The sequence below is a fragment of the Lampris incognitus genome, chromosome 7 (assembly GCF_029633865.1).
Source record: "Lampris incognitus isolate fLamInc1 chromosome 7, fLamInc1.hap2, whole genome shotgun sequence".
NCBI classification, from domain to species: Eukaryota; Metazoa; Chordata; class Actinopteri; order Lampriformes; family Lampridae; genus Lampris; species Lampris incognitus.
Window position 1 is genome coordinate 39,190,403 of NC_079217.1, and position 24,056 is coordinate 39,214,458.

General features: G+C 43.2%; 1 protein-coding gene across 2 annotated transcripts in view; it reads left to right on the top strand.

Moving 5' to 3' along the window:
- Nucleotides 1-1,468: 1,468 nt before the first annotated feature.
- The window catches only part of kcnab1a (potassium voltage-gated channel subfamily A regulatory beta subunit 1a), a 190,328-nt gene continuing 167,740 nt past the window's right edge, over nucleotides 1,469-24,056 (top strand). For both annotated transcript variants that reach the window (XM_056283409.1, XM_056283410.1), the window contains exon 1: nucleotides 1,469-1,680. In XM_056283409.1, the coding sequence (XP_056139384.1) occupies nucleotides 1,469-1,680 (212 nt within the window). The remainder of the gene's footprint in view (nucleotides 1,681-24,056) is intronic.

The following is a 24,056-nucleotide window of genomic DNA, read 5'->3' on the forward strand; positions in this document are numbered from 1 at the left end:
GGCCCATTTTTTTCTTTCTCTTTTTGAACACATGTTCTGTTGTAGCATAGTAATGGCAACACAATTCAAAGTGCACTGCTACACCCCATGAACAGCAACTGGACACTGAGCCAACTGATGTTTATTTTCAGTTATTTATCGCTTGTGCTCATGTGGGTTGCACAGAAAAATCCTCTGGTGTTGAGAGAGAGAGAGAGAGCATTCGGTGGAGAAAGAGGGGAACACCACCGAGTAACAGGAACACGAGCGTCTGTACAGTGAGAGGATTGAGAGAGAGACAGAGTGAGAGAGAGCGATTGAGAGGAGGGGGGGGCACTGCAGCGGAAACCTTGCTTCCCTGAAGATGCACCGTCGGACATGGAGCAGCCCTGCTGAGAAGGACAAAACCCCAATTAAACAGCGAGTGGAGCGTCAAAATTTTGGACCGAGAAGAAAAATTTTTTGGGGGGGGGATAAGGGGAGAAAGAGGGAGAATCTGGGGCAGATACACATTAGTGACACACATTAACATCAGCAAGCTGGGGTGAGGGAGCGCAAGAGAGAGACTAAGGGGGGGGGCAATAATGGCAAGAGAGGAAAAGAAAAAAGAACCAGAAGAACAAATGTCAAGAGAGGAAAAAGTGCTGATGGCACAACTATGACAGTGTACCCTGCTTGGACCTGAGAGTGACTTCCACCCTCCTCTCTCGCTCTCTTTCTCTCTCTCTGTCTCGCTATCACTCTCTCCTCCTCCATTCGTCCCCTCATCCATCCTTTGATCCTCCCCCCACCTCCTCTCTCCTTTCTCTCGTCACGCTGTCGCTCTCTCCGCCTTTCTCTCCACAGTCAGAGCGAGGGAAAGTGCAGACCGTGGACCACTTCTCGCTCTCTCTCGCTCTCTCTCGCTCTCTGTCTCTGACTCTTTCTCTCTCTCTCTCTACGATCCCTGGAATCTCTCCAGCTCCTCCGCTCGGCATTCTGCAGCCAGCTCTCCCTCTGAAACCCTGTCAGATAATTCCCAGAGTGCGACGCAGCAGCAGGGAGGAGCAGGGGACATGAACCGGGGAACTGAGTAGTCTTTGTTCTTCCCAAGATTTTGATTCTTGGCCTTTGTTAGATGCCTCTCTCCTGCAAGGAAAGACTTGAAATCAAAGAGGTGAAGTAATAGAGGAAAACAACAAACAGCAGAAGCTCTCGTAGCTTTATTTTAATGCACAAGAAAAAAAAAGTGATGCGGACTTGAGAGACAGCGTTTGGGACTTTGTAGTGGAAGAATAACAATTTCCAAGAAAGCAGGACTCTGAAAACAGAGCTCTAACGCAGCAAAGACAAGATGCCAAACCACGAGGTTTGAAAACTCGCCGGTTAGGACTTGCCTCGCTTCAATCAGACTTTCTTTCCGGCGACTCTCTCTCCCTCCTCCGCTCTTGCCATCCGTCCATACTTGCTTCTATCTTGGGTAGTATACTGCCTCACTCGCAGGTCAGCCATGCAGGTGTCCATAGCCTGTACAGACCATAACCTGAAGAGGGGGAATGGAGACCACAGCAAGCAGAGTGCAACCAGCCCTAATGTGGTCAACCAAGCCAGGGCAAAGTTTCGCACCGTGGCCATCATCGCTCGCAGCTTTGGGTCCTTCACTCCCAGGCACCACATCTCGCTGAAGGAGTCCACAGGGAAACACACCGGCATGAAATACAGGTGTGTGTGTGTGTGTGTGTATGTGTGTGTGTGTGTGGGCTAATGAGTGCTATCTTCATCAGAATCAGGGTTATGCGGGGTCAGGTGTTTGAGCACACCTGTCTGGGATAAATGTAGTAATGACACTGGTTCCTTGCTGAATTCTAGCCAGTCTGGTTATGTCGTTGATTTTTTTTTTGCTTGTATGTACCAATGATACAGTTTCGTCATTTACATTTTTTTCTTACAATACATTAGATTTCTTCATTGTATCCTTTCAGTCTCTTTCATCAGCAACTTTATTTTGCTCTGTGCGTTTTGATGTTGTAAAGTTTGTTGGTTTTATTGTTGCTCTTTGCATATATGCAAAAAATGTTCCTTAATTAGGTTGTTTTACTTTTTTGATGTTCATATTTCTTCTGCTGCTTTTTGTACACCTTGCATACATGCATTTAAGTCACTTATACTCAAGACCTCATAGCTTCATTTTCTGATGGTGCGATGTTGGTGATGTCATTAAATAACCTCTTTTTGCTCTAATATCGATTATACCCTTCATTTTCTTTTGGTTGTGTCATATCACTTGCTGTAAGAATCTAAAACATTGGTCTTACTTCTGTTCCCTTGAACCTCACCAGTCATATTATTTCCAGTCTCTGATATGGGCATACACACTTATACTTTGCTGAATTAAGAATTTAAAAAGAAACTGTAATTCCATAAATTCAGAGGCTCCAGTGTCTGAATTCCGATTAATTAACCCATATTAAACAAAGGTTTCAGTTTTTCCCCCCATTCAATTGAAGACAAAAATGCAAACAGGAATTGCACACAAAAATGCTAGCTCAACTTTTTAATACATTTAACTATATATTTTTTGAATCAAATTTTAATTTATGCAACTCATCAGGGATTCATATTTCTGTTCATGGTGCACACAGGACGGTCTGTGAAGCTACATCTAGTTTGGGAAAGTGCAGAGAATGGCAAAAATGTGAGATTTGACTGTGGCTCCATCTGCCACTGGACAGTCCCCACGGCCATACTCATCCTGTTACTGCCTGCCATTGCAAAGAAATGCCCTGCAGTTGGTTGCTGGACTGCACCAACAAATCTTTAACACAACCTTTTTACTTTTACTGAGTCTCTCCTTTTGCTTTTCTCTCAAGTCCACCTCTCTCCCCATCTACCTCTCACACACGTCTCTCTCTCTCTCTCTCTCTCTCTCTCTCTCTCTCTCTCTCTCTCTCTCTCTCTCTCTCTCTCGCTCTCTCTCGCTCTCTCTCAAATTCAAACTCAAACTCAAATAGCTTTATTGACATGACGTAACACTGTACATATTGCCAAAGCAAGGGTTTAAACATTGAAAAAGCTAAACATTAATTGGAAAACATTGAAAACAAATACACTACAGCAAAGAAACGGTACAAAACACAATTAATATACTGTCATGAAATATAACAGCAACACTGTGTGTCAGGTAACTCACTCACTGTCCCTCACTTTATTTCTCTCTCCGTTTCAAAAGTTTCAACGTTCAGTCTTCAGGCGCTTCCAAATGACACAAATAGAAAGCAATCCTCCTCCCCCCCCCCCTCTCTCTCTCTCTCTCTCCCACACACAGGCGAGATCTCTCTTTACCTCTCTCTCTCCTCTCCTCCCTCCTCTGCCGTGCATTGTTGAGACAGCTCTGCAGTGTGGGCAGACCGTCTGAGTCTGGTTTGACCTCGGCAGGGCTCTCGTTCAGCCGGCTTGCGTGTTGACTCGCAGCCTCGGGATGAGAGTCTTACGTAAAACATGGCGCCGTGACTTTCCTACCCAACTCCGCAGAAGTGCGCCGGAGAGAAGACTTGTATGTGTGTCTGTGGACTCCTCTCGTGTGCGAGCGAATGCACTCGTGTGTGTGTGTGTGTGTGTGTGTGTGTGTGTGTGTGTGTGTGTGTCGTGTGCACGCCCGCCTGTGTCACGTGCGTGCACGTGTATGTGTACATGTAACATCGGAGGGGAGCTGTTTTTAGTGCTAACACAGGACGACCCGACAGAAATCCAAAAAGTCCAACATCGCTGCATTCAGCTAAACGCTGCGTAGGGTATTCTGCACGTCTGTCACGCTATTCCTGTCTTGATGCACAGGGCAACAAAACACCTTGTCAGAAATATGTGCACCCATCATCCTTCATATGTAAGGACATTAGATATCTACGGACTTTAATAATACTTCCTTTGAAGAATAATCGGCATCGCGATTAATTTTGTTAAACTGTCGTACTGTGAGGGGTTAATTCTCAAAGGGGGGGGGGTTGTTTTCCTCTGTCCTACCCCTATATTAATAGATGCAGAGATAGAGATGATACAGTTTGACACTGATTAAGGTAGTTTTTTGTTTGTTTCCATCTGAATGAAAAACCCTGGGGACTTTGAATTATTCATGTTATAGGTCATTAAAGGTACAATTTACATGCAAATAGATGCCCTTTTTGAAAACGTTCTGTTTTTCTTTTTTTAATGCTTTAGCTTTAAGAAGAACCATGAGAACAAATTAGTCACACATAACATGTTAACATATATTTAGTATGTACGCTGTAATCCCTTCTTGGAAAATGATGAGAGAATGTTACACAAAAAAAATGTGCAAAACCATAGACACGCACACACACACACACACACACACACACACACACACACACACACACACACACACACACACACACACACACACACACACAGAGGACAGTTCAATAGAACTGTCAGCTCCCACACAATGTGCTCTATATGTGTAGCATTACAGGCCATATGGTTGAGCGGTCTTCCAGTCAGTTTGTCATTAAAAGTTCAGAGGCCAGTTGGGGAAAATGAGTTGTGACAATAGAGGAGGCCGAGCTAGGGTTTCTACACCTCCCTCAGAGACCCTGAGAACAAACTGACAGAGAGAGAGCGAGAGAGAGAGAGAGAGAGAGAGAGAGAGAGAGAGAGAGAGAGAGAGAGAGAGAGAGAGAGAGAGAGAGAGAGAGAGAGAGAGAGAGAGAGAGAACAGGAGGACGTGGAGAGAGAGTGGACGACAACAAGACAGACGAGCAAGCTGGGGGAAAGAGGAGCAAGGAGAGGCTTGGAAAGCAAGAAAGCGAGAGCGAGGGAGATAGGCAGAAAGAGGAAAGACAAAGACAAACTAAAGGGGCGAGGGAGAAGAGGGGGAAGCAGAGAGGCTTGGAAAGAGAGAGCATGAGGGAACATGAAAAAACTGGAGAAAGAACAATGGCCACTTATTTTAGGAGAGGGCCAAAGTGCACACCTTGCGGCACAATATGTGTCAAAATGCCGCAGCCTAAGGGTCAGTGAGTGACCACAACACTCTAAATTACTGTCAGTTGCTGTTCAAGTGCTGTTCTATGTTTCTGCCAGTTCCATCTATTCCTTTTTCATTTGTTTTAATATTTTTTTTTTTGTTTGGTACTCTTTTGACCTGTTTTGCTGTCACCTGCTTTGGCAACGTTGTAATAAATGCAGTCAAGCAAATAAAGCATCATTGAATTGAATTGAATTGAATGAGGGAAAGATGATACTTGTCTGTGTACCGATCATTCAGTGCTGCCTTATCTTCTGCTGACAGTAAAACCCTGAGGGATTGTCATCCCGGTCTCTAACCCCCCATCTTTTTTTATCCCTCTCTCACAGACTTCTATCCTCCCTCCCTCTATTTCCTGCTTTTTGTTTCCACTTTTTGTTTCTGTTTGGTTCTTGTTCTGCTCTCTTCATGCCCCCCCCCCCCCCGGAAGTGAACTGTAGGTACTACGCACCATCTGCTTTGGCCTTGCAGTATGGGTGAATGATGCAGGACATTTGCAGATGTGTTTGTCTTTCTTTGTATGATTTGTTTCATTGTGTGCGTATGAATGTTGTGTGTGTTTGTGTGACTGCATATGTATGTGTGTTTTGGGGTGTGCTTATGGGGGGGTTGTACACACTAGAACTGCAGCTAACAATTATTTCCATGATCAGTTAATCCATTGACTATTTTTTCAATTAGATAACAGAAAAAAATTTGTACAGTGTGTTGGCAATACATCTGAGTGCATGAAGATTGAATGTGGAGTCCCACAAGGCTCGGTGTTGGGGCCAAAACTTTTCATTTCATATATCAATGACATATGTGAAGTGTCAAAGATACTGAAATTGTTTGTTTGTTTGTTTGCAGATGACACTAATTTTATTAGTTCAGGAGATGATTTAAAAAATTTAGCAGAAAGCATTGTAAATGAAATGGTCAAACTGAAAAGATGGTTTGATGAAAATGAGTTATTGAATTTGAACAAAACTTAGTTTATGGTTTTTTTCTAAACAGAAAAAGGATGAAAATGTTTTACTGTCTATAAATGGAGTTGATCTTGAAAGAGTATCTGAGTTTATATTTTTGGATATAATAGTGGATGACAAACTGACATGGAAATCTCATATAGCGTATGTAAAAACAAAGGTGTCTAAGAATATTTCTGTTTTGAACAAAGCAAAGTACATGTTAGATTACAAGGTAATGCGAATTCTGTACTGTTCACTTATTTTGCCATACATCAGTTACTGCGTGGAAGTCTGGGGCAACATGTACATGGGCAACATAAAGCCATTGGTTATATTACAGAAAAGAGCAGTAAGAATTATTCATAAAGTAGAACCAAGAGCACACACCAACAGACTGTTTATTAAGTCAGGATTAGTGAAACTTAAAGATTTAGTTGAGTTACAGACATTGTTAGTTATGTAGAGGGCAAAAAGCAGAGTATTACCAGAAGATTTACAAAAATTATTTGTTTTTAGTTCATAGGATGAGGACCATAGGAATTTTAATTTTAAACGTCAGTATGCATGTACTACTTTAAAGCACATGTGTATTTTAGCATGTGGCGTCAAACTGTGGAATTCTTCAGAGAACGATCTAAAGGGTTGTGTAAATATCTTTCAGTTCTAGAAAATGTATAAGGAAATAATAATTAGACAATATGGAGTTGTCAGGTAATGAGTTTTCAGTTGATTGTGTATGGCTTTTTGATTCTTTTTCATTTTTCATGTTGCTGTAAGTATTAGTTGTTGAGTAACTGACTGACAGACCATCTATTCTGTTGTTTATTTATGTTTGAGGAAGGGGCAGGCAAAATAAGATTTTCTTCTCCCTGCTCCTTTTCAATCATGGAATGTGTAAATTGATTTGTGTTTGATCATTAGTTTGCTTGTTTCTCTCTGGAGCTGTGCATTACCATGAGCGGAATACGTAAATAATAATGAAATGAAAATTAATGGGTTAATCATATACTCTACTGGTAAATACCGGTTGCAAGTTCCCAGGGCCCAATGTGACATCTTAAAACAGGTCTGACCAGCAGCCAAGAAACAGCTATCAAGCCCTTTTTATAAAGGTTTGAATCTGAGCAAGCAGGCATTGCTGAAGCTCTAACTAACACATGTTTGGTGATTAAAATTATTAAACAATTACCAACGTTAGAATCAATTTTCTGCCTGTCAACTAATTGCCTAATTATTTCAGCACTACTTGTGTGCACGTATGCATGCTTGCAAATTTGAACATATTTGTGTTTGCATGTGGATAGCAAAGACAGTTGGAATATGAGTGATAAATGTCAAATAGAAAGAGATATCTAGTATTGATTTTTAAATGACCAGGAAATGACTTGGGTTACTGTGTACTACTGACTGAGACTGCTGACGGAGTTACATGCTAAGGACTGATTCGGTGTTTGCGTCCACATTCATGCATTACATTTAACAGCATGCACATTGACATGCACATACACAAATACATTCGCTCTGCACACACCATAGCACCACAAAAACACCCACCTACACACACACACACCCCGAATTTGTCAGATTTGACCTTTCTGATGGTTATAGAGAGATGAATCTTCTATGCCCCTCCCACTCACACAGTGTTTCACCTTTCACACACACACACACACACACACACACACACACACACAAAACGATGGACCAATAGATTTAGCAATTCATCTCCTTCAAACTCAAATGTCTCTGACTCAGATGCCAGAAAAGGGATTCTTTCAACAAGTCGTAAGAATGACTAACCTTATGGACTACATCTGGTCAACATAAACCAGAACATTTTGAACTTAACATCTCCATCGTCATTATAACTTTTCAGTGAGCCTTGTTTGTTATCCTTAGGATATGTTAAAACAATTCTGTAACCATAAGGAATGTAGAGAGGAAAAACAACAACAACAAGATTACAGTTGCTTTAATGGCTAGGTAAGAGTCTGGGAGGGTGGTAATGTCAGTGCTTTGTCCCACCTATCACTGTGTCTGACTGACACCTCTCTCTGAATTGCCGTCTCTATGGTGACAGCGCTTACTGGTCAGAACAATAATGAGCCGTTGACTGGAAAGGACTTACAGATTGATTAATTGATTGATTCATTTTTACATTGATGCCCGTGTTAATGGGCAATTCCACCATGGTGGAACAGAAGTGTGACTGTAATGTACTCCCTGAGGATCTAAAAACACAGTGATAAATGTCTGCATGCTGTAATGCCCACCTGTTTAGAAAAACAGGTGTAATCATGGTGCTGAGAGGCTCTCTTTTGTGTGCAACTCACCACAATCCAATAGTTTACTACAGTAGCAGAATGAAAACAGGAGCAGCATTAAAACTTATCCCTGTGTCTGTTTGAAAAAAAAAACAACAACACTAAATCCACTACCACTACCCGATGTGATGTGATGTGATGTGTACACAGTTCATTAACTTGAAAAAGACCCCCCCCCCCGTAGACTAGTATACAGTTATAGTAAACATCTGCATCTGCAAAATTGATAAGATCAGAGAGGACAGGCAGGAGAGGATAGAGACTAGGATTCAAACTAGAGATGCACCGAAATGAAAATTCTTGGCCGAAACCGAAAACCAAAAATGAGGAAACCAAGGCCGAAAACTGAAACACCGAAAGAAATTATTATGTCAATTATTAGAACCATTGCATTTATGGCTCTGACTGTGTACTAACCTCACTAAAATCAAGGCATTGCATTTCAAAGAATAAATCAATTACAAAAGTATGAAAATATTTATTTAGCACTGACATTACAACAGTGCACAATATAAATTAAAATTCAAAACAAAATGTCTAACTTGACCCCACTCATGTATACATTAAATAATAATGTACAGGCCTATAACTGACTGGCCTGCTGAAAGATTGTAAAATTAAATATGTTCTCTCATAAAAACACAAAGTGCATTTAAGTCAAGTGCCTTTTAAATTTTTCTCTGTAGGACTACTACAACAAAGTGCATTGCCACTGACTATGGCATGCACTTTAGATCGGTCGATATGCCAGGTGTCGAACATATTGGCGAATGCAGCAGAAATGGCTGCTGCTGTATGTGACCCTCTAAACTCGTGAATGGAGCAGAATTTTTTGCAGCTTGAAATCTGTATCGGTCCACTATGCGGTTAGACTGAGCATACTGGTGAGGCTGACGTCTGAGCTCCATATGTCGGTCGTGAAACTGATAGCTGTAATATCTGATGCTATAAGCTCATGGACATGAGTTGCAACAACATTAAACAGCTCAGGTAAACACACGTCTGAGAAATGCCGTCTGCTTGGCATGGCATAACTGGGCTCAATGTGATCATTCAGCCTACGACATCCCACATCTTCTACGACAGAGAACGGCTGATCATCTAAGGCAATAAACTCCATAATGTTTTGTGTTATGCCCTTTGCCTTAGCACCATCACTAGAAAACCTTCTTGCCTTTTCAAATAAGTCCGCTACAGACGGAGTGGGCGTGCTCGGGTTGACTTTTCTTTTCTGCGCCGCATTCTTCTCATATTCGGAATGGCAATCGGGATGTTTGGATTTCAGGTGATAAATTAAACCCGACGTGGAGAAAACCTTTGCAGACACACCCCCTCTTGAAATTTCAGCATTGCATGTTTTGCAAATCGCTATCCGTGGGTCTTTCTCCGAGATATTGAAATACGTCCACACCGCAGACATGTTGGCTCTTATCCAGATAACCGTGTGCTGGCGGCGCTTTTTGCTTGCGTCATCACAATTCTGTTTCGGCCGTGTGGTTTCGGTGATTTAGGTCTTTCGGCCGAAAACCGAAAATGCACTTTTGGGCCATTTTCGGCCGAAAATTTTCGGTGGCCGAATTTTCGGTGCATCCCTAATTCAAACTCTTGCTCTGATGTTTATGTGTGAGGCAAATTATGTGGACTGAAGAGCCAACAGCATGCCAGTTGCCGGCTTTAAGATGACCTCGTTTACGTTTTCCACATTCCCATGTGTTGCCATAACCAAATAATTTTCTCATCATTTTTCTCCATGCCAGTGTCGACGAGCAAAAACTAGTTCGACTAGCAAAAGAAAAACGTAATTTGTTTCGATGCGAAAACCCCATTTTAACCTTCAATTTGCTTAATAGGTGCTCCACAAGGGTCTTAAAAGTAAGCCTGGTATCCAGCCAAAGTCCTCAATATTTATAACATTCACAGAATCCTAAGGGGTTTGGATGTGGGCAATACTAGGTTGGGTACTCTTAGAATTTAAGACAAGTGTATGTTTGATGAGAGAGATCTGAAATATAACAAATGCAAACTGTAGATTTGCAATGGCCAGACTAAGAAAAGAGCCAGTGGCATATAAAATAGTGTCATCTACATAAAGGTGTACATTAAAATATTTCCTCTGCTGAGAAGGAGAGATGGACGAAGAGAAAGTGGGAGACACAGAGAGAGAGGGAGAGAGAGAGAGAGAGAGAGAGAGAGAGAGAGAGAGAGAGAGGGAGAGGGAGTGTGTAAAGGGTGATAAGGTATAGAGGAAGTTAGAGTTGACAGATGGCTGCAGAAGGACAAATAGGGGCTCCACTTGGAACAAATTGTATTAATAAATGAGTGTTGAGTTTGTGAGAGTGCTTTTGTGTGTGTGTGTGTGTGTGTGTGTGTGTGTGTGTGTGTGTGTGTGTGTGTCCTTATGTATGATTTCAAAATGTATAATTGAGTGGGCTCAGATGCATAAAACGGGGCCCATTTTATGCATCTGAGGGTTAAAGAAATGTGTCTGACAAGTGGGACGTAATTGCAGCAGTCTCGAGCCAGTTACGCTGATTTGAGCCAGGTTTAAACTGTGGCGTTAATTGGTAATTGTTTTAATAAACAGGCTGTGTGTGCCCTAGCTCTCCATCATTGTCTGAGTCACTGTGCTAGAGAGCCCCAGCTGTGGTGCAACCTGCCACACTCTAGTTTAAAAATCCTGCAGCCAATCAGGCTGAGACTGTTTAAAGTACAAGCTCGTAAAAAAAGATGTAGGTTTACATGCACACATACACAGGCTTGTGGGCGACAGTGGCTTGGAGGGAGAGCAGGTTGTCTGGTAACCAGAGTTGCTGGTTCGATCCTCAGCTCCTCCTTGCAGAAATGTTGAGGTGTCCTTAAGCAAGACAATGAAGCCCTAACAACTCCCGATGAGCTCGTTGTTTCCTTGAATTGCTGACACCGCCATTGGTGTATGACTGTGTGTGTGTGTGTGTGTGTGTGTGTGCGCGTGCATGGGTAAATATGAGGCATTCATTGATTGTGGTTTAAGTGTCTGTTGGAGTTAGAAAAGTGCTACATAAACACAATTCTCTACTACTACTGCTTTCAGCTGCGCCTGTTAGGGGTCGTCACAGCGGGTCATCCATTTCCATTTCTTCCTGTCCTCTGCATGTTCCCTCCTCTTTGGCCTTCCTCTTTTCCTCTCCCCTGGCAGCTCCATATTCAGCATCCTTCACCCAATATACTCAGCATCTCTCTTCCACACATGTCCAAGCCATCTCAATCTTGCCTCTCTTGCTTTGTCTCCAAACTGTCTAACCTGAGCTGTCCCTCTAATATAATCGTTCCTAATCATGTCCTTCTTCATCACTCTCAATGAAAATCTTAGCATAGCATCTTCAGCTCTGCCACCTCCAGCTCCGCCTCCTGTCTTTTCATCAGTGCCACTGTCTCTAAACCATATAACATAGCTGGTCTCACAACCATCTTGTAAACCTTCCCTTTAACTCTTGCTGGTACCCTTCTGTCACAAATCACTCCTGACACTCTTCTCCACCCTGCCTGCACTCTCTTCTTCACCTCTCTTCTGCACTCCCCGTTACTTTGGTCAGTTGACCCCAAGTATTTAAACTCATACGCCTTTGTCACATCTACTCGTTGCATCCGCACCATTCCACTGTCCTCCCTGTCATTCCGTCTTGCTCCTACTGACTTTCATTCCTTTTCTCTCCAGTGCATATCTCTACCTCTCCAGGCTCTCCTCGACCTGCACCCTACTGTCACTACAGCTCACAATGTTGTCCGTAAACATCATAGTCCATGGAGACTCCTGCCTGATCTCATCTGTCAACCTGTCCATTACCATTGCAAACAAGAAAGGGCTCAGAGCCGATCCTTGATGTAATCCCACCTCCACCTTGAACCCATCTGCCATTGCAACCACACAGCTCACCATTGTCACATTTCCCTCATGCATATCCTGCAGCACTCATATATACTTCTCTGCAACTCCTGACTTCCTCATACAATACCACACCTCCTCTCTTGGCAACCTGTCATATGCTTTCTCTAAATCCACAAAGACACAATGTTACTCCTTCTGGCTTTCTCTATACTTCTCAATCAACATTCTCAAAGCAAACATCGCATCTGTAGTGCTCTTTTGTGGCATGAAACCATACTGCTGCTTGCTAATCGTCAGATCTCCTCTTAACCTAGCTTACATCGCTTTTTCCCATATCTTCATGCTGTGGCTGATCAACTTTATACCTCTGTAGTTGCTGCAGTTCTGCATATCACCCTTATTCTTGAAAATCGGTACCAGGATGCTTCTTCTCCACTCCTCAGGCATCCTCTCACTATCCAAGATTGTGTTAAACAATATATTTCAAACTTCACTGCCATCTCTCCTAAACACCCCCATGCCTCCAAAGGTATGTCATCGGGACTAACTGCCTTTCCACTCTTCATCCTCTTTATAGCTGACCTCACTTCGTCCTTGCTAATCCACCACACTTCCTGATTCACTATCCCCACATCATCCAAACTTCTCTCTCTCATTTTCTTCATTCATCATCCCCTCAAAGTATTCCTTCCACCTCCTCAGCACACTCTCCTCACTTGTCAGCACATTTCCATCTCTATCCTTGATTGCCCTAACCTGCTGCACATCCATCCTTGCTCGGTCCCTCTGTCTAGCCAATCAGTACAAGTCCTTTTCTCCTTATTTAGTGTCTAATCTCTCACACAACTCACTATACACCTTTTCCTTTGCCACCTCTCTCTTCACTTTATGTTGCATCTTCTTGTACTCCTGTTTACTTTCTTCATCTCTCTGACTATCCAACCTCTTCTTTGCCAACCTCTCCCTCTATATAATTTGCTGTACTTCCTCATTCCACCACCAAGTCTCCTTGTCTTCCTTCCTCTGTCCTGATGACACACTAAGTACCTTCCTAGCTGTCTCCCTCACAATTTCTGCAGTGCTTGCCCAGCCATCCGGAAACTCTTCACTATCACCCAGTGCCTACCACCTAGTAGTGCCTGACTTAACTCCTCCCTGAATTCCAAACAACAGTCTTCCTTCTTCAACTTCCACCTTTTGATCCTTGGCTCTGCCTCCACCCGCTTCCTCTTCTTGGTCTCCAAAGTCATCCTACAGACCACCATCTGATGCTGCCAAGCTATGTTCTTCTGTGTCACCACCTTGCAGTCTCCAATCCCTTTCAGACCACACCTTTTACATAAGATATAGTCCACCTGTGTGCACTTTCCTCCACTCTTGTACGTCACCCTGTCTTCCTCCCTCTTCTTGAAATATGTATTCACCCCAGCCATTTCTGTCCTTTTCACAAAATCCAGCACCATCTGTCTTTCCATATTTCTCTCCTTGACATCATCCCTACCATCACCTTCTCATCACCTCTGTTCCCTTCACCAACATGCCCATTGAAGTCCGCTCCGCTCTACAGTGTGCTAACTCTGCTAGTTAAATCAGCTGTTTATACATGCATGACCTGTCATAAGTTTGCCCTTGACAATATCTGATCTATCACCAATAAAGCCCCTCTGGTCAATGACTTCATCACAGAATACAAACTACTATTTATGTCTCACTGAAACCTGACAGTCACAGAATGTCTTTCTACAGCAACTCCTCTGGATTTGTTTACATATGCAAACCTCAGTCTTCGGGCAGAGGAGGCAGCCTCATGCTGACCTATCGCGATAGTATAAAATCAATGCTACTCTCTCTACCTCATCAATCTTCCTTCGAAAAGCTGGCTGTTAAGCTCTGTGGACCTACACCCACCATTGTTATTGCTCTGTACAGACCACCTAAGGCATCGAATATTTTCATCACTGAACTCTTGACAGTTTTAACCACCCTTAGTGCGATGTCTCCGGATATAATACTAACGGGGGATTTAAATGTTCATTTTGATAACACTGATAATATATTCACGGAATACTTTAAAGCAATGTTAGATTGCTTTGATCTAACACAATATGCCAACTTTACAACCCACATAAAGGGTCATATCTTTGAATTAGTTTGCTGTCATCACCTCTGCTGAACTACCCATCTCTGACCATAAAGCTGTGTTATTCAACACCAACCTACTGCTCAGTAAATCAAGGGTGCATCATACCATATCATACCGCAACAATAGACATGTTAATCCAGATGACCTCAGCAGTTTAATTACCTCAAACCCCATTCCTGCTCACACCTCCATACTCCCTTATCTTATGGACTCCTACAATGATAGTTTATCATCTGCACTTGATACTTTAACCCCTCTGAAAACATGGGTTGTCTCATTTGCCCATATTGCTCCCTGGTACACACCTGAACTATGTCCACTCAAGGCTATAGGTTGGCGCCTTGAGAAGCTTTGCACCAAGACTGGACTTGCTATTCATGAAAAATTGTATTCAGATCATATTCCATTACAAAAATGCAAATATCATCAGTACAGTTGACGGGAATACTAGAACTCTCTTCTCCACAGTGAAAGGTTACTCAATCCACCCGAAACCAATATGAACAGTAACCTTTGTAATGTAACAATGCGCTGCTTTTTTAAAGTTTTTCAACTCCAAAATTAGTACAATTCATGATCAGCTGGCCTCTGCTAACATCATGCAGACTGACTTACCACCAGCATGCACCATGAAACTGTCCCCATCCACTGTCCTATGTGACTTCAGTCTTCTAACTGAAAATCAAATTTTTTTAACTCTTTACTAAGTCCAGCACCTCCACATGCCACCTGGATCCAATTCCCACAACCCTGGTTAAATCATGCCTGCCCTCTATCATCTCCCCGATAACCTCAATCATCAACTCCTCTCTGTCCACTAGTGCAGTTCCCCCTTCAATGAAGGTTGCCATAATCAGACCCACTCTGAAAAAACCTGGCTTATATTCTAATAACCAAAACAACCACTGGTCTATTTCCAATTTACCATTCATCTCCAAAATCCTTGAGAGCGTAGTTGCATCTTAACTCCAGATCTACCTTGTTAACAATAATCTCTTTGAACAATTCCAGTCTGGCTTTCGCCCCAAACATAGCACAGAAACAGCCCTAATTAAGGTCACCAGTGACCTCTTTTGTGCAGCTAACTCAGTCTACTCTCTATCCTTATTCTCCTTGACCTTATCACAGCCTTTGGTACTATATCCCACCAACTCCTCATGAATTGTCTCGCTAGAATTTGATTCTGGGGTACTGTGTATCAGTGGTTTGCTTCCTACCTTACTAACAGGACACATTTTGTACAGATTCAGAATTACCGGTCAGAAAGTTCCACAGTTCCTCATAGAGTTTCACAGGGTTCAGTGTTGGGGCCACTCCTGGCAGTATGGTATTGATTTCCACTGTTACCCTGATGATACACAGCTTTATGTGTCCACTAAGCCCACTTCCACTCTCTCTTCCAATACCTTAACTGTTTGTCTCCATGATTTACAGATATGGATGACAAACAATTATCTGAAATTCAACAGGGGGCATCCGGGTGGTGTGGTGGTCTATTCTGTTGCTTACCAACATGGGGATTGCTGGTTCGAATTGCCGTGTTATCTCCGGCTTAGTCAGGCACCCCTACAGACACAACTGGCCATGTCTGTGGGTGGGAAGCCAGGTGTGGGTATGTGTCCTGGTCGCTGTACTAGCGCCTCCTCTGGTCGGTTGGGGCGCCTGTTTGGGGGGGGGGACTGGGGGAATAGCATGACCCTCCCATGCGCTATGTCCTCCTGGCGATACTCCTTACTGTCAAGTGAAAAGAAGTGGCTGGCGACTCCACATGTATCGGAGGAAGCATGTGGTAGTCTGCAGCCCTACCCGGATTGGCAGAGGGGGTGGAGCAGCAACTGGGATAGCTTGGAAGAGTGGGGGGAAAAAGGGGAACCCCCCCCCCACCAAAAAAAAAAAGAAATTCAGCATTAGTAAAACTGAGCTATTCCTCATTGGCACTAAATCTTTCCATTTTCCATTCCATTATCCGCGCTTTTTATCCTACTCTCAGGGTCATGGGGATGCTGGAGTCTATCCCAGCAGTCATTGGGTGGCAGGCCATCACACAGGGCAGACATACACACACATTCACACCTAGGGACAATTTAGGATGGCTGATTCACCTGACCTACATGTCTTTGGACTGTGGGAGGAAACTGGAGCACTCGGAGAAAGCCCACGCAGACACGGGGAGAACATGCAAACTCCACACAGTGGACGACCCAGGACAACCCCAAGGTTGGACTACCCCAGGGCTTGAACCCATGACCTTCTTGCTGTGAGGCAACTGCGCTAACCACTGCGTCACCGTGGCACTAAATCTATTCTCTCGAAAACTAATATTTGCTCACTCGCCGTTGCTGGAGCCTCCATACCTGTCTCCGCTCAGGCTAAGAGCCTTAGCGTTATCCTTGATAGTCAATGCTTTGGTCACATCATGCACTGACTACTGCAATGCAATCTGGCAGGCACCCCCAACAAATTTATTAACCAAATTCAGCTCATCCAGAATCCTACAGCACGGATTATTACACATTCAACATCCACTGAACATGTCTCTCACCTGCTGAGTCAATTACACCGGCTTCCTGTGTCACAGCAGATTAACTTTTAAATTTTATTATTAACATTCAAAGCTCTTCATAATCTATCCTCCTGCTTATCTCACAGACCTGCTTCAGACTTACACTCCATCTCGCTCCCTGCGGTCTTCGCCAGCAGGTCTATTGGCATGACCAGCCATGAACCTCAGCACAATGGATGCCAGGGCTTTTTTCTATGCTGCACCCAAATTCTGGAACTCCATTCCCCATCACATCTGCTTACTTGGCTCCATTACAGAATTCAAAACTGCTCTTAAAATCCACCTTTTTAAACTACCTTACCCACTTTAGCAGCATTAACAGCATTTAACTCCTCGCTGATATATGCTCAGTTGGTTATTGTGTTTTTTATTGTTGATTGTACTCGTGTTTTTTACTGCTTTGTTGTTTATTGAATTTGATGTAAGGTGACCATAAGTTTTATGAAAAGTGCCATTAAATAAATAAAATGCATTCTTATTATTATTATCATCAATTTTACATAATATTTGTGTGTGTGTGTTTGTGATCTTCTGAAAAGCACTACTTTGTGATAAACATGAATATATGATGTATAGCTTTGCCTTGGTTTGACCCCCCGGGTTGTCCAACCTTGGGGGTCATCCCAGGTCATCCTCTGTGTGGAGTTTGCATGTTCTCCTCATGTCTACGTGGGTTTCCTTCAGGTGCTCTGGTTTCCTCCACAGTCCAAAGACATGTAGGTCAGGTGAACTGGCCATACTAAATTGTCCCTAGGTGTGTGTGTGTGGGGTGGGGGTGGGGCTGTGATGCCTGGTGGCCTGTCCAGGGTGTCTCCCTGCTTGCCGCCCAATGACTGCTGGGATAGGCTCCAGCATCCCCGCGACCCTGAGAGCAGGATAAGCGGTTTGAATAATGGATGGATGGATATGATGTAAACATACAGTATCTGAAACACATCTTATGGAAATGTTTGTTTAATGCTGACTGTCAATAAAAAATAAATTATCAAACAAAAACAACAGAACCAGACCAATGAATACATGCTGTACTCACAGAGGCTACTGTCGGGCTTGTGTTTACAGTAGGGCATGGGATCATCACAGAGGACTGAGGAGGAGAAGGGTGGGAGTTCTCACAGAGGATGAAGGAGGAGAAGGGATGGGGGGGGGGTCTTCCTAGTCACTAAATTGGGCTTCAGTGATGCAAACTGTGACCCACCAAAGCGTGATTTAGTGAATTTAAAGGAGAAACAGAGTTAATTTTATGATGCATCACATACACAAAACATTCATTACTAAAAAAAATACTCACCATTGTCAAACATGGAGAGCATCGCAGGAAAGACCGCAGGGCAGCAGCAGTCGCACCAGGGGCAGAGTCTGAGGCCACAGACTGCAGGGCTTCAGCAGAATGACTGTTTAAACAATAGCATTACGACATGTGGTGTAACAGCAATAGCATAACAGCATTGTAAAAGATATGTGATGCAAGATTAATAATAATAATAATGAGAGGTCATTTTTAAATAGATCCCTTTAACGGCATGGAATCCACAATCACAGGCCATGGACCCTCCAAAGAGGGTGGAATTGTTATTTATCCTAGAGTGAGTCACTCAGTGTGCAGTCCATCATCTGATTAATATTATCTGAACCGTTGTATTGCCCATTTTTCATCAAGTGACCTGTATACTGGAAGGGAAATTCCTGTTATAATCATGTGTTTTTCCGATATGATTATGCATTTGCTAGTATGAATATATATGTGTCTTATATAATCAACATGATATTGCAACATTTAAGTTGTTGGGAACCTAAATACAAAGAAACTCATTATAAAAGAGTTTAGCCTGGAGGGGGGTTGAAACCTCTTCCTGTTTATGTGTGTTCTGAGAATGTTAATAATATATCTGCACACTAACAGGATGTGTGTCTGTAGGAGTTTAAGATGTTTGAGAAGAACGAGTCTTAAGTCAAGAAAAATGTCATGACCAAGTAAGGCAAGGTCGAATAACATTTTGAGTGAAATCATGTGCATCCTGTGTGAGTTGTATGTTATCTCAAAGTACTATTATGAAGTTAGGATCGACTGCCTCTCCTTAGTCATATCTGTGCAATGCCAATGATGGTTCTTGTTTGCTTGCTTTCAAGCAATATATTGAAAATATGAATACTGTGTCAACTGGAATTTGAGTACCAGCTCTCATCTGCACTAGACAAGAACTGATTTTTAGGTTTCAATGGCAATACTAATAACCAGAATAACTAATAGGTACAAATGTTACTATACTTTACTTTCTGATAGAGGTCATGCCACTTCCGCGGCGTTGGGTCTGGTCCATTGCCTCCTCCAGAAGGCCAAACCCCAGAGCTGGCAAATGCCCTCAGGCTGGCCTTCCAGTCTTTGTCTCCCATGGCTTTGTGGTTCTGCAGTTTAGTGCTCATCTAAGGATAATAACAATAACACTACTTACAGCTATGTATTGCGGCATAAGCATGGTGTGCTGAGCAAGTGCATACTCATGAGTAAAGTAACGTAATATTGTAGCAACCGGGGGAAGCGGTCACTGTGACTGTCAGTAGCTCCACGCTGGGGGAGCACAGGATCTCATGGGACTGTTAATGTTTGAGTTGATTGTGCTATATTTCTGCATGTGCAGGTGTTCTGTTCATGATTGGATGTGTTGTTGTTAAGGTGTTTCACTCGAACTGGGTAGAGGACTGTTACTGACTGACTGACCTAAGGACCATGACTTAGACTGATGTCACCAGTTGCGACCGGGGGAGTGGGGACTTATTATATTGTTGCCAGTTCTGGTCTGTTCTGGCCTGTGTAAATTAAAGAGGTTTAGGCTTTGGTTTAGGGTAATAGGGCATGAGAGTTGCGATTAAAAAGAGATTTCTGCCTCTCAATTCATTCTTCCCCACCGGCTCGCCACAATACTGTTAGTTAAGCAAACTACACTGATAACATGTTTTTTTTTTTTGCATTCAGATCAGAAGGAGAATCAGAATAAGAACAAGAATCAGATTTATTGGCCAAGTATGTATGTTAACACACACAAGAAATTTGGTTGTGGTCATTTGTGTCTCTCAAGCAATACAGACAATATACAGACAATGTACATGTTATTTACAGACAATACATAATATACAAGCAATATACAGACTATAAAAGACAAACAATATACACTACCGTTCAAAAGTTTGGGATCACCCAAACAATTTCGTGTTTTCCATGAAAAGTCACACTTATTTACCACCATATGTTGTGAAATGAATAGAAAATAGAGTCAAGACATTGACAAGGTTAGAAATAATGATTTGTATTTGAAATAAGATTTTTTTTACATCAAACTTTGCTTTCGTCAAAGAATCCTCCATTTGCAGCAATTACAGCATTGCAGACCTTTGGCATTCTAGCTGTTAATTTGTTGAGGTAATCTGGAGAAATTGCACCCCACGCTTCCAGAAGCAGCTCCCACAAGTTGGATTGGTTGGATGGGCACTTCTTTGAGCAGATTGAGTTTCTGGAGCATCACATTTGTGGGGTCAATTAAACGCTCAAAAGGGCCAGAAAAAGAGAATTTTCATCTGAAACTCGACAGTCTATTCTTGTTCTTAGAAATGAAGGCTATTCCATGCGAGAAATTGCTAAGAAACTGAAGATTTCCTACACCGGTGTGTACTACTCCCTTCAGAGGACAGCACAAACAGGCTCTAACAGGTACTATTTAATGAAGATGCCAGTTGGGGACCTGTGAGGCGTCTGTTTCTCAAACTAGAGACTCTAATGTACTTATCTTCTTGCTCAGTTGTGCAACGCGGCCTCCCACTTCTTTTTCTACTCTGGTTAGAGCCTGTTTGTGCTGTCCTCTGAAGGGAGTAGTACACACCGGTGTAGGAAATCTTCAATTTCTTAGCAATTTCTCGCATGGAATAGCCTTCATTTCTAAGAACAAGAATAGACTGTCGAGTTTCAGATAAAAGTTCTCTTTTTCTGGCCATTTTGAGCGTTTAATTGACCCCACAAATGTGATGCTCCAGAAACTCAATCTGCTCAAAGAAGTGCCCATCCAACCAATCCAACTTGTGGGAGCTGCTTCTGGAAGCGTGGGGTGCAATTTCTCCAGATTACCTCAACAAATTAACAGCTAGAATGCCAAAGGTCTGCAATGCTGTAATTGCTGCAAATGGAGGATTCTTTGACGAAAGCAAAGTTTGATGTAAAAAAAATCTTATTTCAAATACAAATCATTATTTCTAACCTTGTCAATGTCTTGACTCTATTTTCTATTCATTTCACAGCATATGGTGGTGAATAAGTGTGACTTTTCATGGAAAACACAAAATTGTTTGGGTGATCCCAAACTTTTGAACGGTAGTGTACATAGAGCGCAAGTGTGTGGTAATGCAAACAACAATAGTGTGCATCACGTATGGGAGTGAAATTGTGATGTACGTATGAGTATTTGTACAATACAGTATTTGTGGATGTGTAGCAGGGTGTAATAACAATCTGAAGAAACAAGAGCAGCTATGGCATAGCAGATAATACTGTCAGCTATTTATGAGGGTAATAGCATGAGGAAGGAATGTCAGTAGTTAGCTAAATAGATTAGAAATAGAACTAGTTAATATTTACAGTAAAACAGTAGGTATTGTAAGCAAACCCACAATAGCTCCTGTCAACAAGTAAACACTGAATGTGAACATGCATTAATACACTGTGACATTGCAGCACATAAACACACACTCATGTAATGCTACCATTATCAATAGCAATCATAATATGTAAGTTACAGTAGCTGTATGATTGATGTTGGTTACCTACCATTAGCGTTAGCGACTGCTAACTAACATTGTGCTGACTGAAGTTGCCATATAATGTAATATGACACTCGACAGAAAAATGATAAAATAACTATGTTTGATGGATGGAAATATAATGTATATAACTATTTAAGAAGAAAATTAAAAAAAATGTGATGGTTTCTTCCCCAGCTTTTACTTACTGTACTGGCAATTATTTTTGCTTTCTGCAGTACTGACAGAAAGCAGAACATTTTGTCAGTGCGCAGTGTTGTTCTCTTGTAGTACGTAATCCATCCTCACAGTGGAAAGAAGCGCCATGACCATGATTGGATGATGATATTGGAGAGTGGTTCCCAGTTCCCGTTAAAAAAACAAAAATGAATAAGAAGCTCATTATTAAGGACAGTGGATTCTCAGTTTTACAAATTGTTCAGCCACAGAAGTGTCACAATAGAAACAAAAAGAACGACAAAGAAAGACATAAATGCATTGATAGATGACACATGAATTGATGGGTCTATTAAACACATCGTAGCAATTCGTAGGAAGCAAAAATACATAGGGAGATACGCCCACAAGCCGTCAACACCAGCAACTTCAGCGACAGATCATCTTGTATGTGAACTTTGGGTTCGCAAAGCGAACCCTAGTTATATGAACAACGACAAAATGGCTGAGAGGGTTATTGCATTGTGACATCATCCACAATAGCTCGCTGGAAAAAAGAAAAACGATGGAGGTGCATTCCCCGTGCCAATCCCGGACAATATGACCCCCTGTGGTCATATGTCCTCCCACCGACCCCGTATTGGCACGCCCACCGGAAGCGCTATTCCTCTTTGTAAGTCGAACCATCTCCAACTAAATGAGCACCACACCTGTGGCCCGGGTAGGAGGAGAACGGCTCTATTCTCAGCCATTTTGTCGTTGTTCATATAACTAGGGTTCGCTTCGCGAACCCAAAGTTACATTTCACATACTCCAAAATGGCTGAGAGGGTTATTGCATTGAACAACGACAGGATTCGTGCCTCCGTTCCCTAGCCGTCCAATGAACCCTTCAAACCCCTGGTGGGAAGGGGTACGCGTTCTGATGAGAGCATCCTAAGAGGCCTGCTCCAGAACAGCGTCGGCAACCGACCGCACCTTAACGTGCCGGTAATAATGCCGTAAGAAAGTGGTCTCACCACTCCAAACCGCCGCCTGGCGGATGACCTCCCAGTCGATACCTGACAACACAGCTATCGACGTAGCAGTCCCTCGGGTAGAATGCGCCTTCAGCTTAGGAGCTGTTTTACCCGCTTTGGTATACGCCTCCGTAATACCATCCACCAGCCAGTGTGCTAGCCTCTGGGTGGAAAGGGCATAACCTGGTTTGCTCACTAGGTCAACAGCAGCCTGTCAGACCTACGAATATCTGCTGTGCGCCGCATGTAAATGCGTAAAGCCCGTACAGGACACGAGAGGTGCAAGCGTTTCTCATCCCTAGTCACCGGTGACGGATGAAACACGTGTATCACCACCGGGGCCCTACTCGTCAGGACAGACACAGTTTTGGGCACGAAGCTGGGGTCTGTAAAGAGCGTGACCATCAGATCACCAGAAAACACCATCCCCTTGATGGTGAGTGCAGTGAGCTCACAACCCCTCGCTGCGGTGGTAAGTGCCAAGAGCACAGCCAGCTTAGCCGAGACATAACGCATGTCTGCCGTAGACATGGGTTCAAAGGGATCTTTCTCTAGTGCGCGCAGAACAAGGGAAGCATCCCAAGTTTCAGCTCTCGTAAGCTCCTTAGCTGAGAGCTTCTTAGCACCCAACAGGTACTGCGTCATGAGCGGGTGCATGAAAACCGTGCTACCCTCGATCTTCCCCCGGAAGAACGTGAGAGCCGATACACAGACTTTGACCGAGGAGAAAGACCATAGTCTATCACTCCTACAGACCTCCACAAAAGTCAGTATAGGGCCAGTCCCTACTGACAAAGGGTCCATGTCGCGTTCAGCGCAAAATTGGTCAAATCGATTCCAGTACCCCTGGTACCTGGAATACGTGGAGTCTTTACCCCCGCTAAGATGACACGAATCACTTGCGCACTAAGTCCCATAGCTAAGAGCCTGGCTTTGTAAGCATCCACGCCGCTAATCGGGAGCCTCCTATCCAGGGGCCCTCCCGTAGCAGCCCTCCTGCTTGCGTGAGCGTGTCCGCCCACTCCGGGACGTCGAACCGCTCGCCTACTATCCAGGGCACTATTCGCGGAAACCACGGGGTGCTCTGTTCGTACGGGGCCACGAGAACTAACCGACCCCCTGTGCGCTCGAACTTGACCACCAGGTCTAGGAGGCACCTGCGCGGGGGGAATGCGTAAAGCATCTCCTCGGGCCATGGATCTAGTCCAAGCGCGTTGACCCCCAACGGC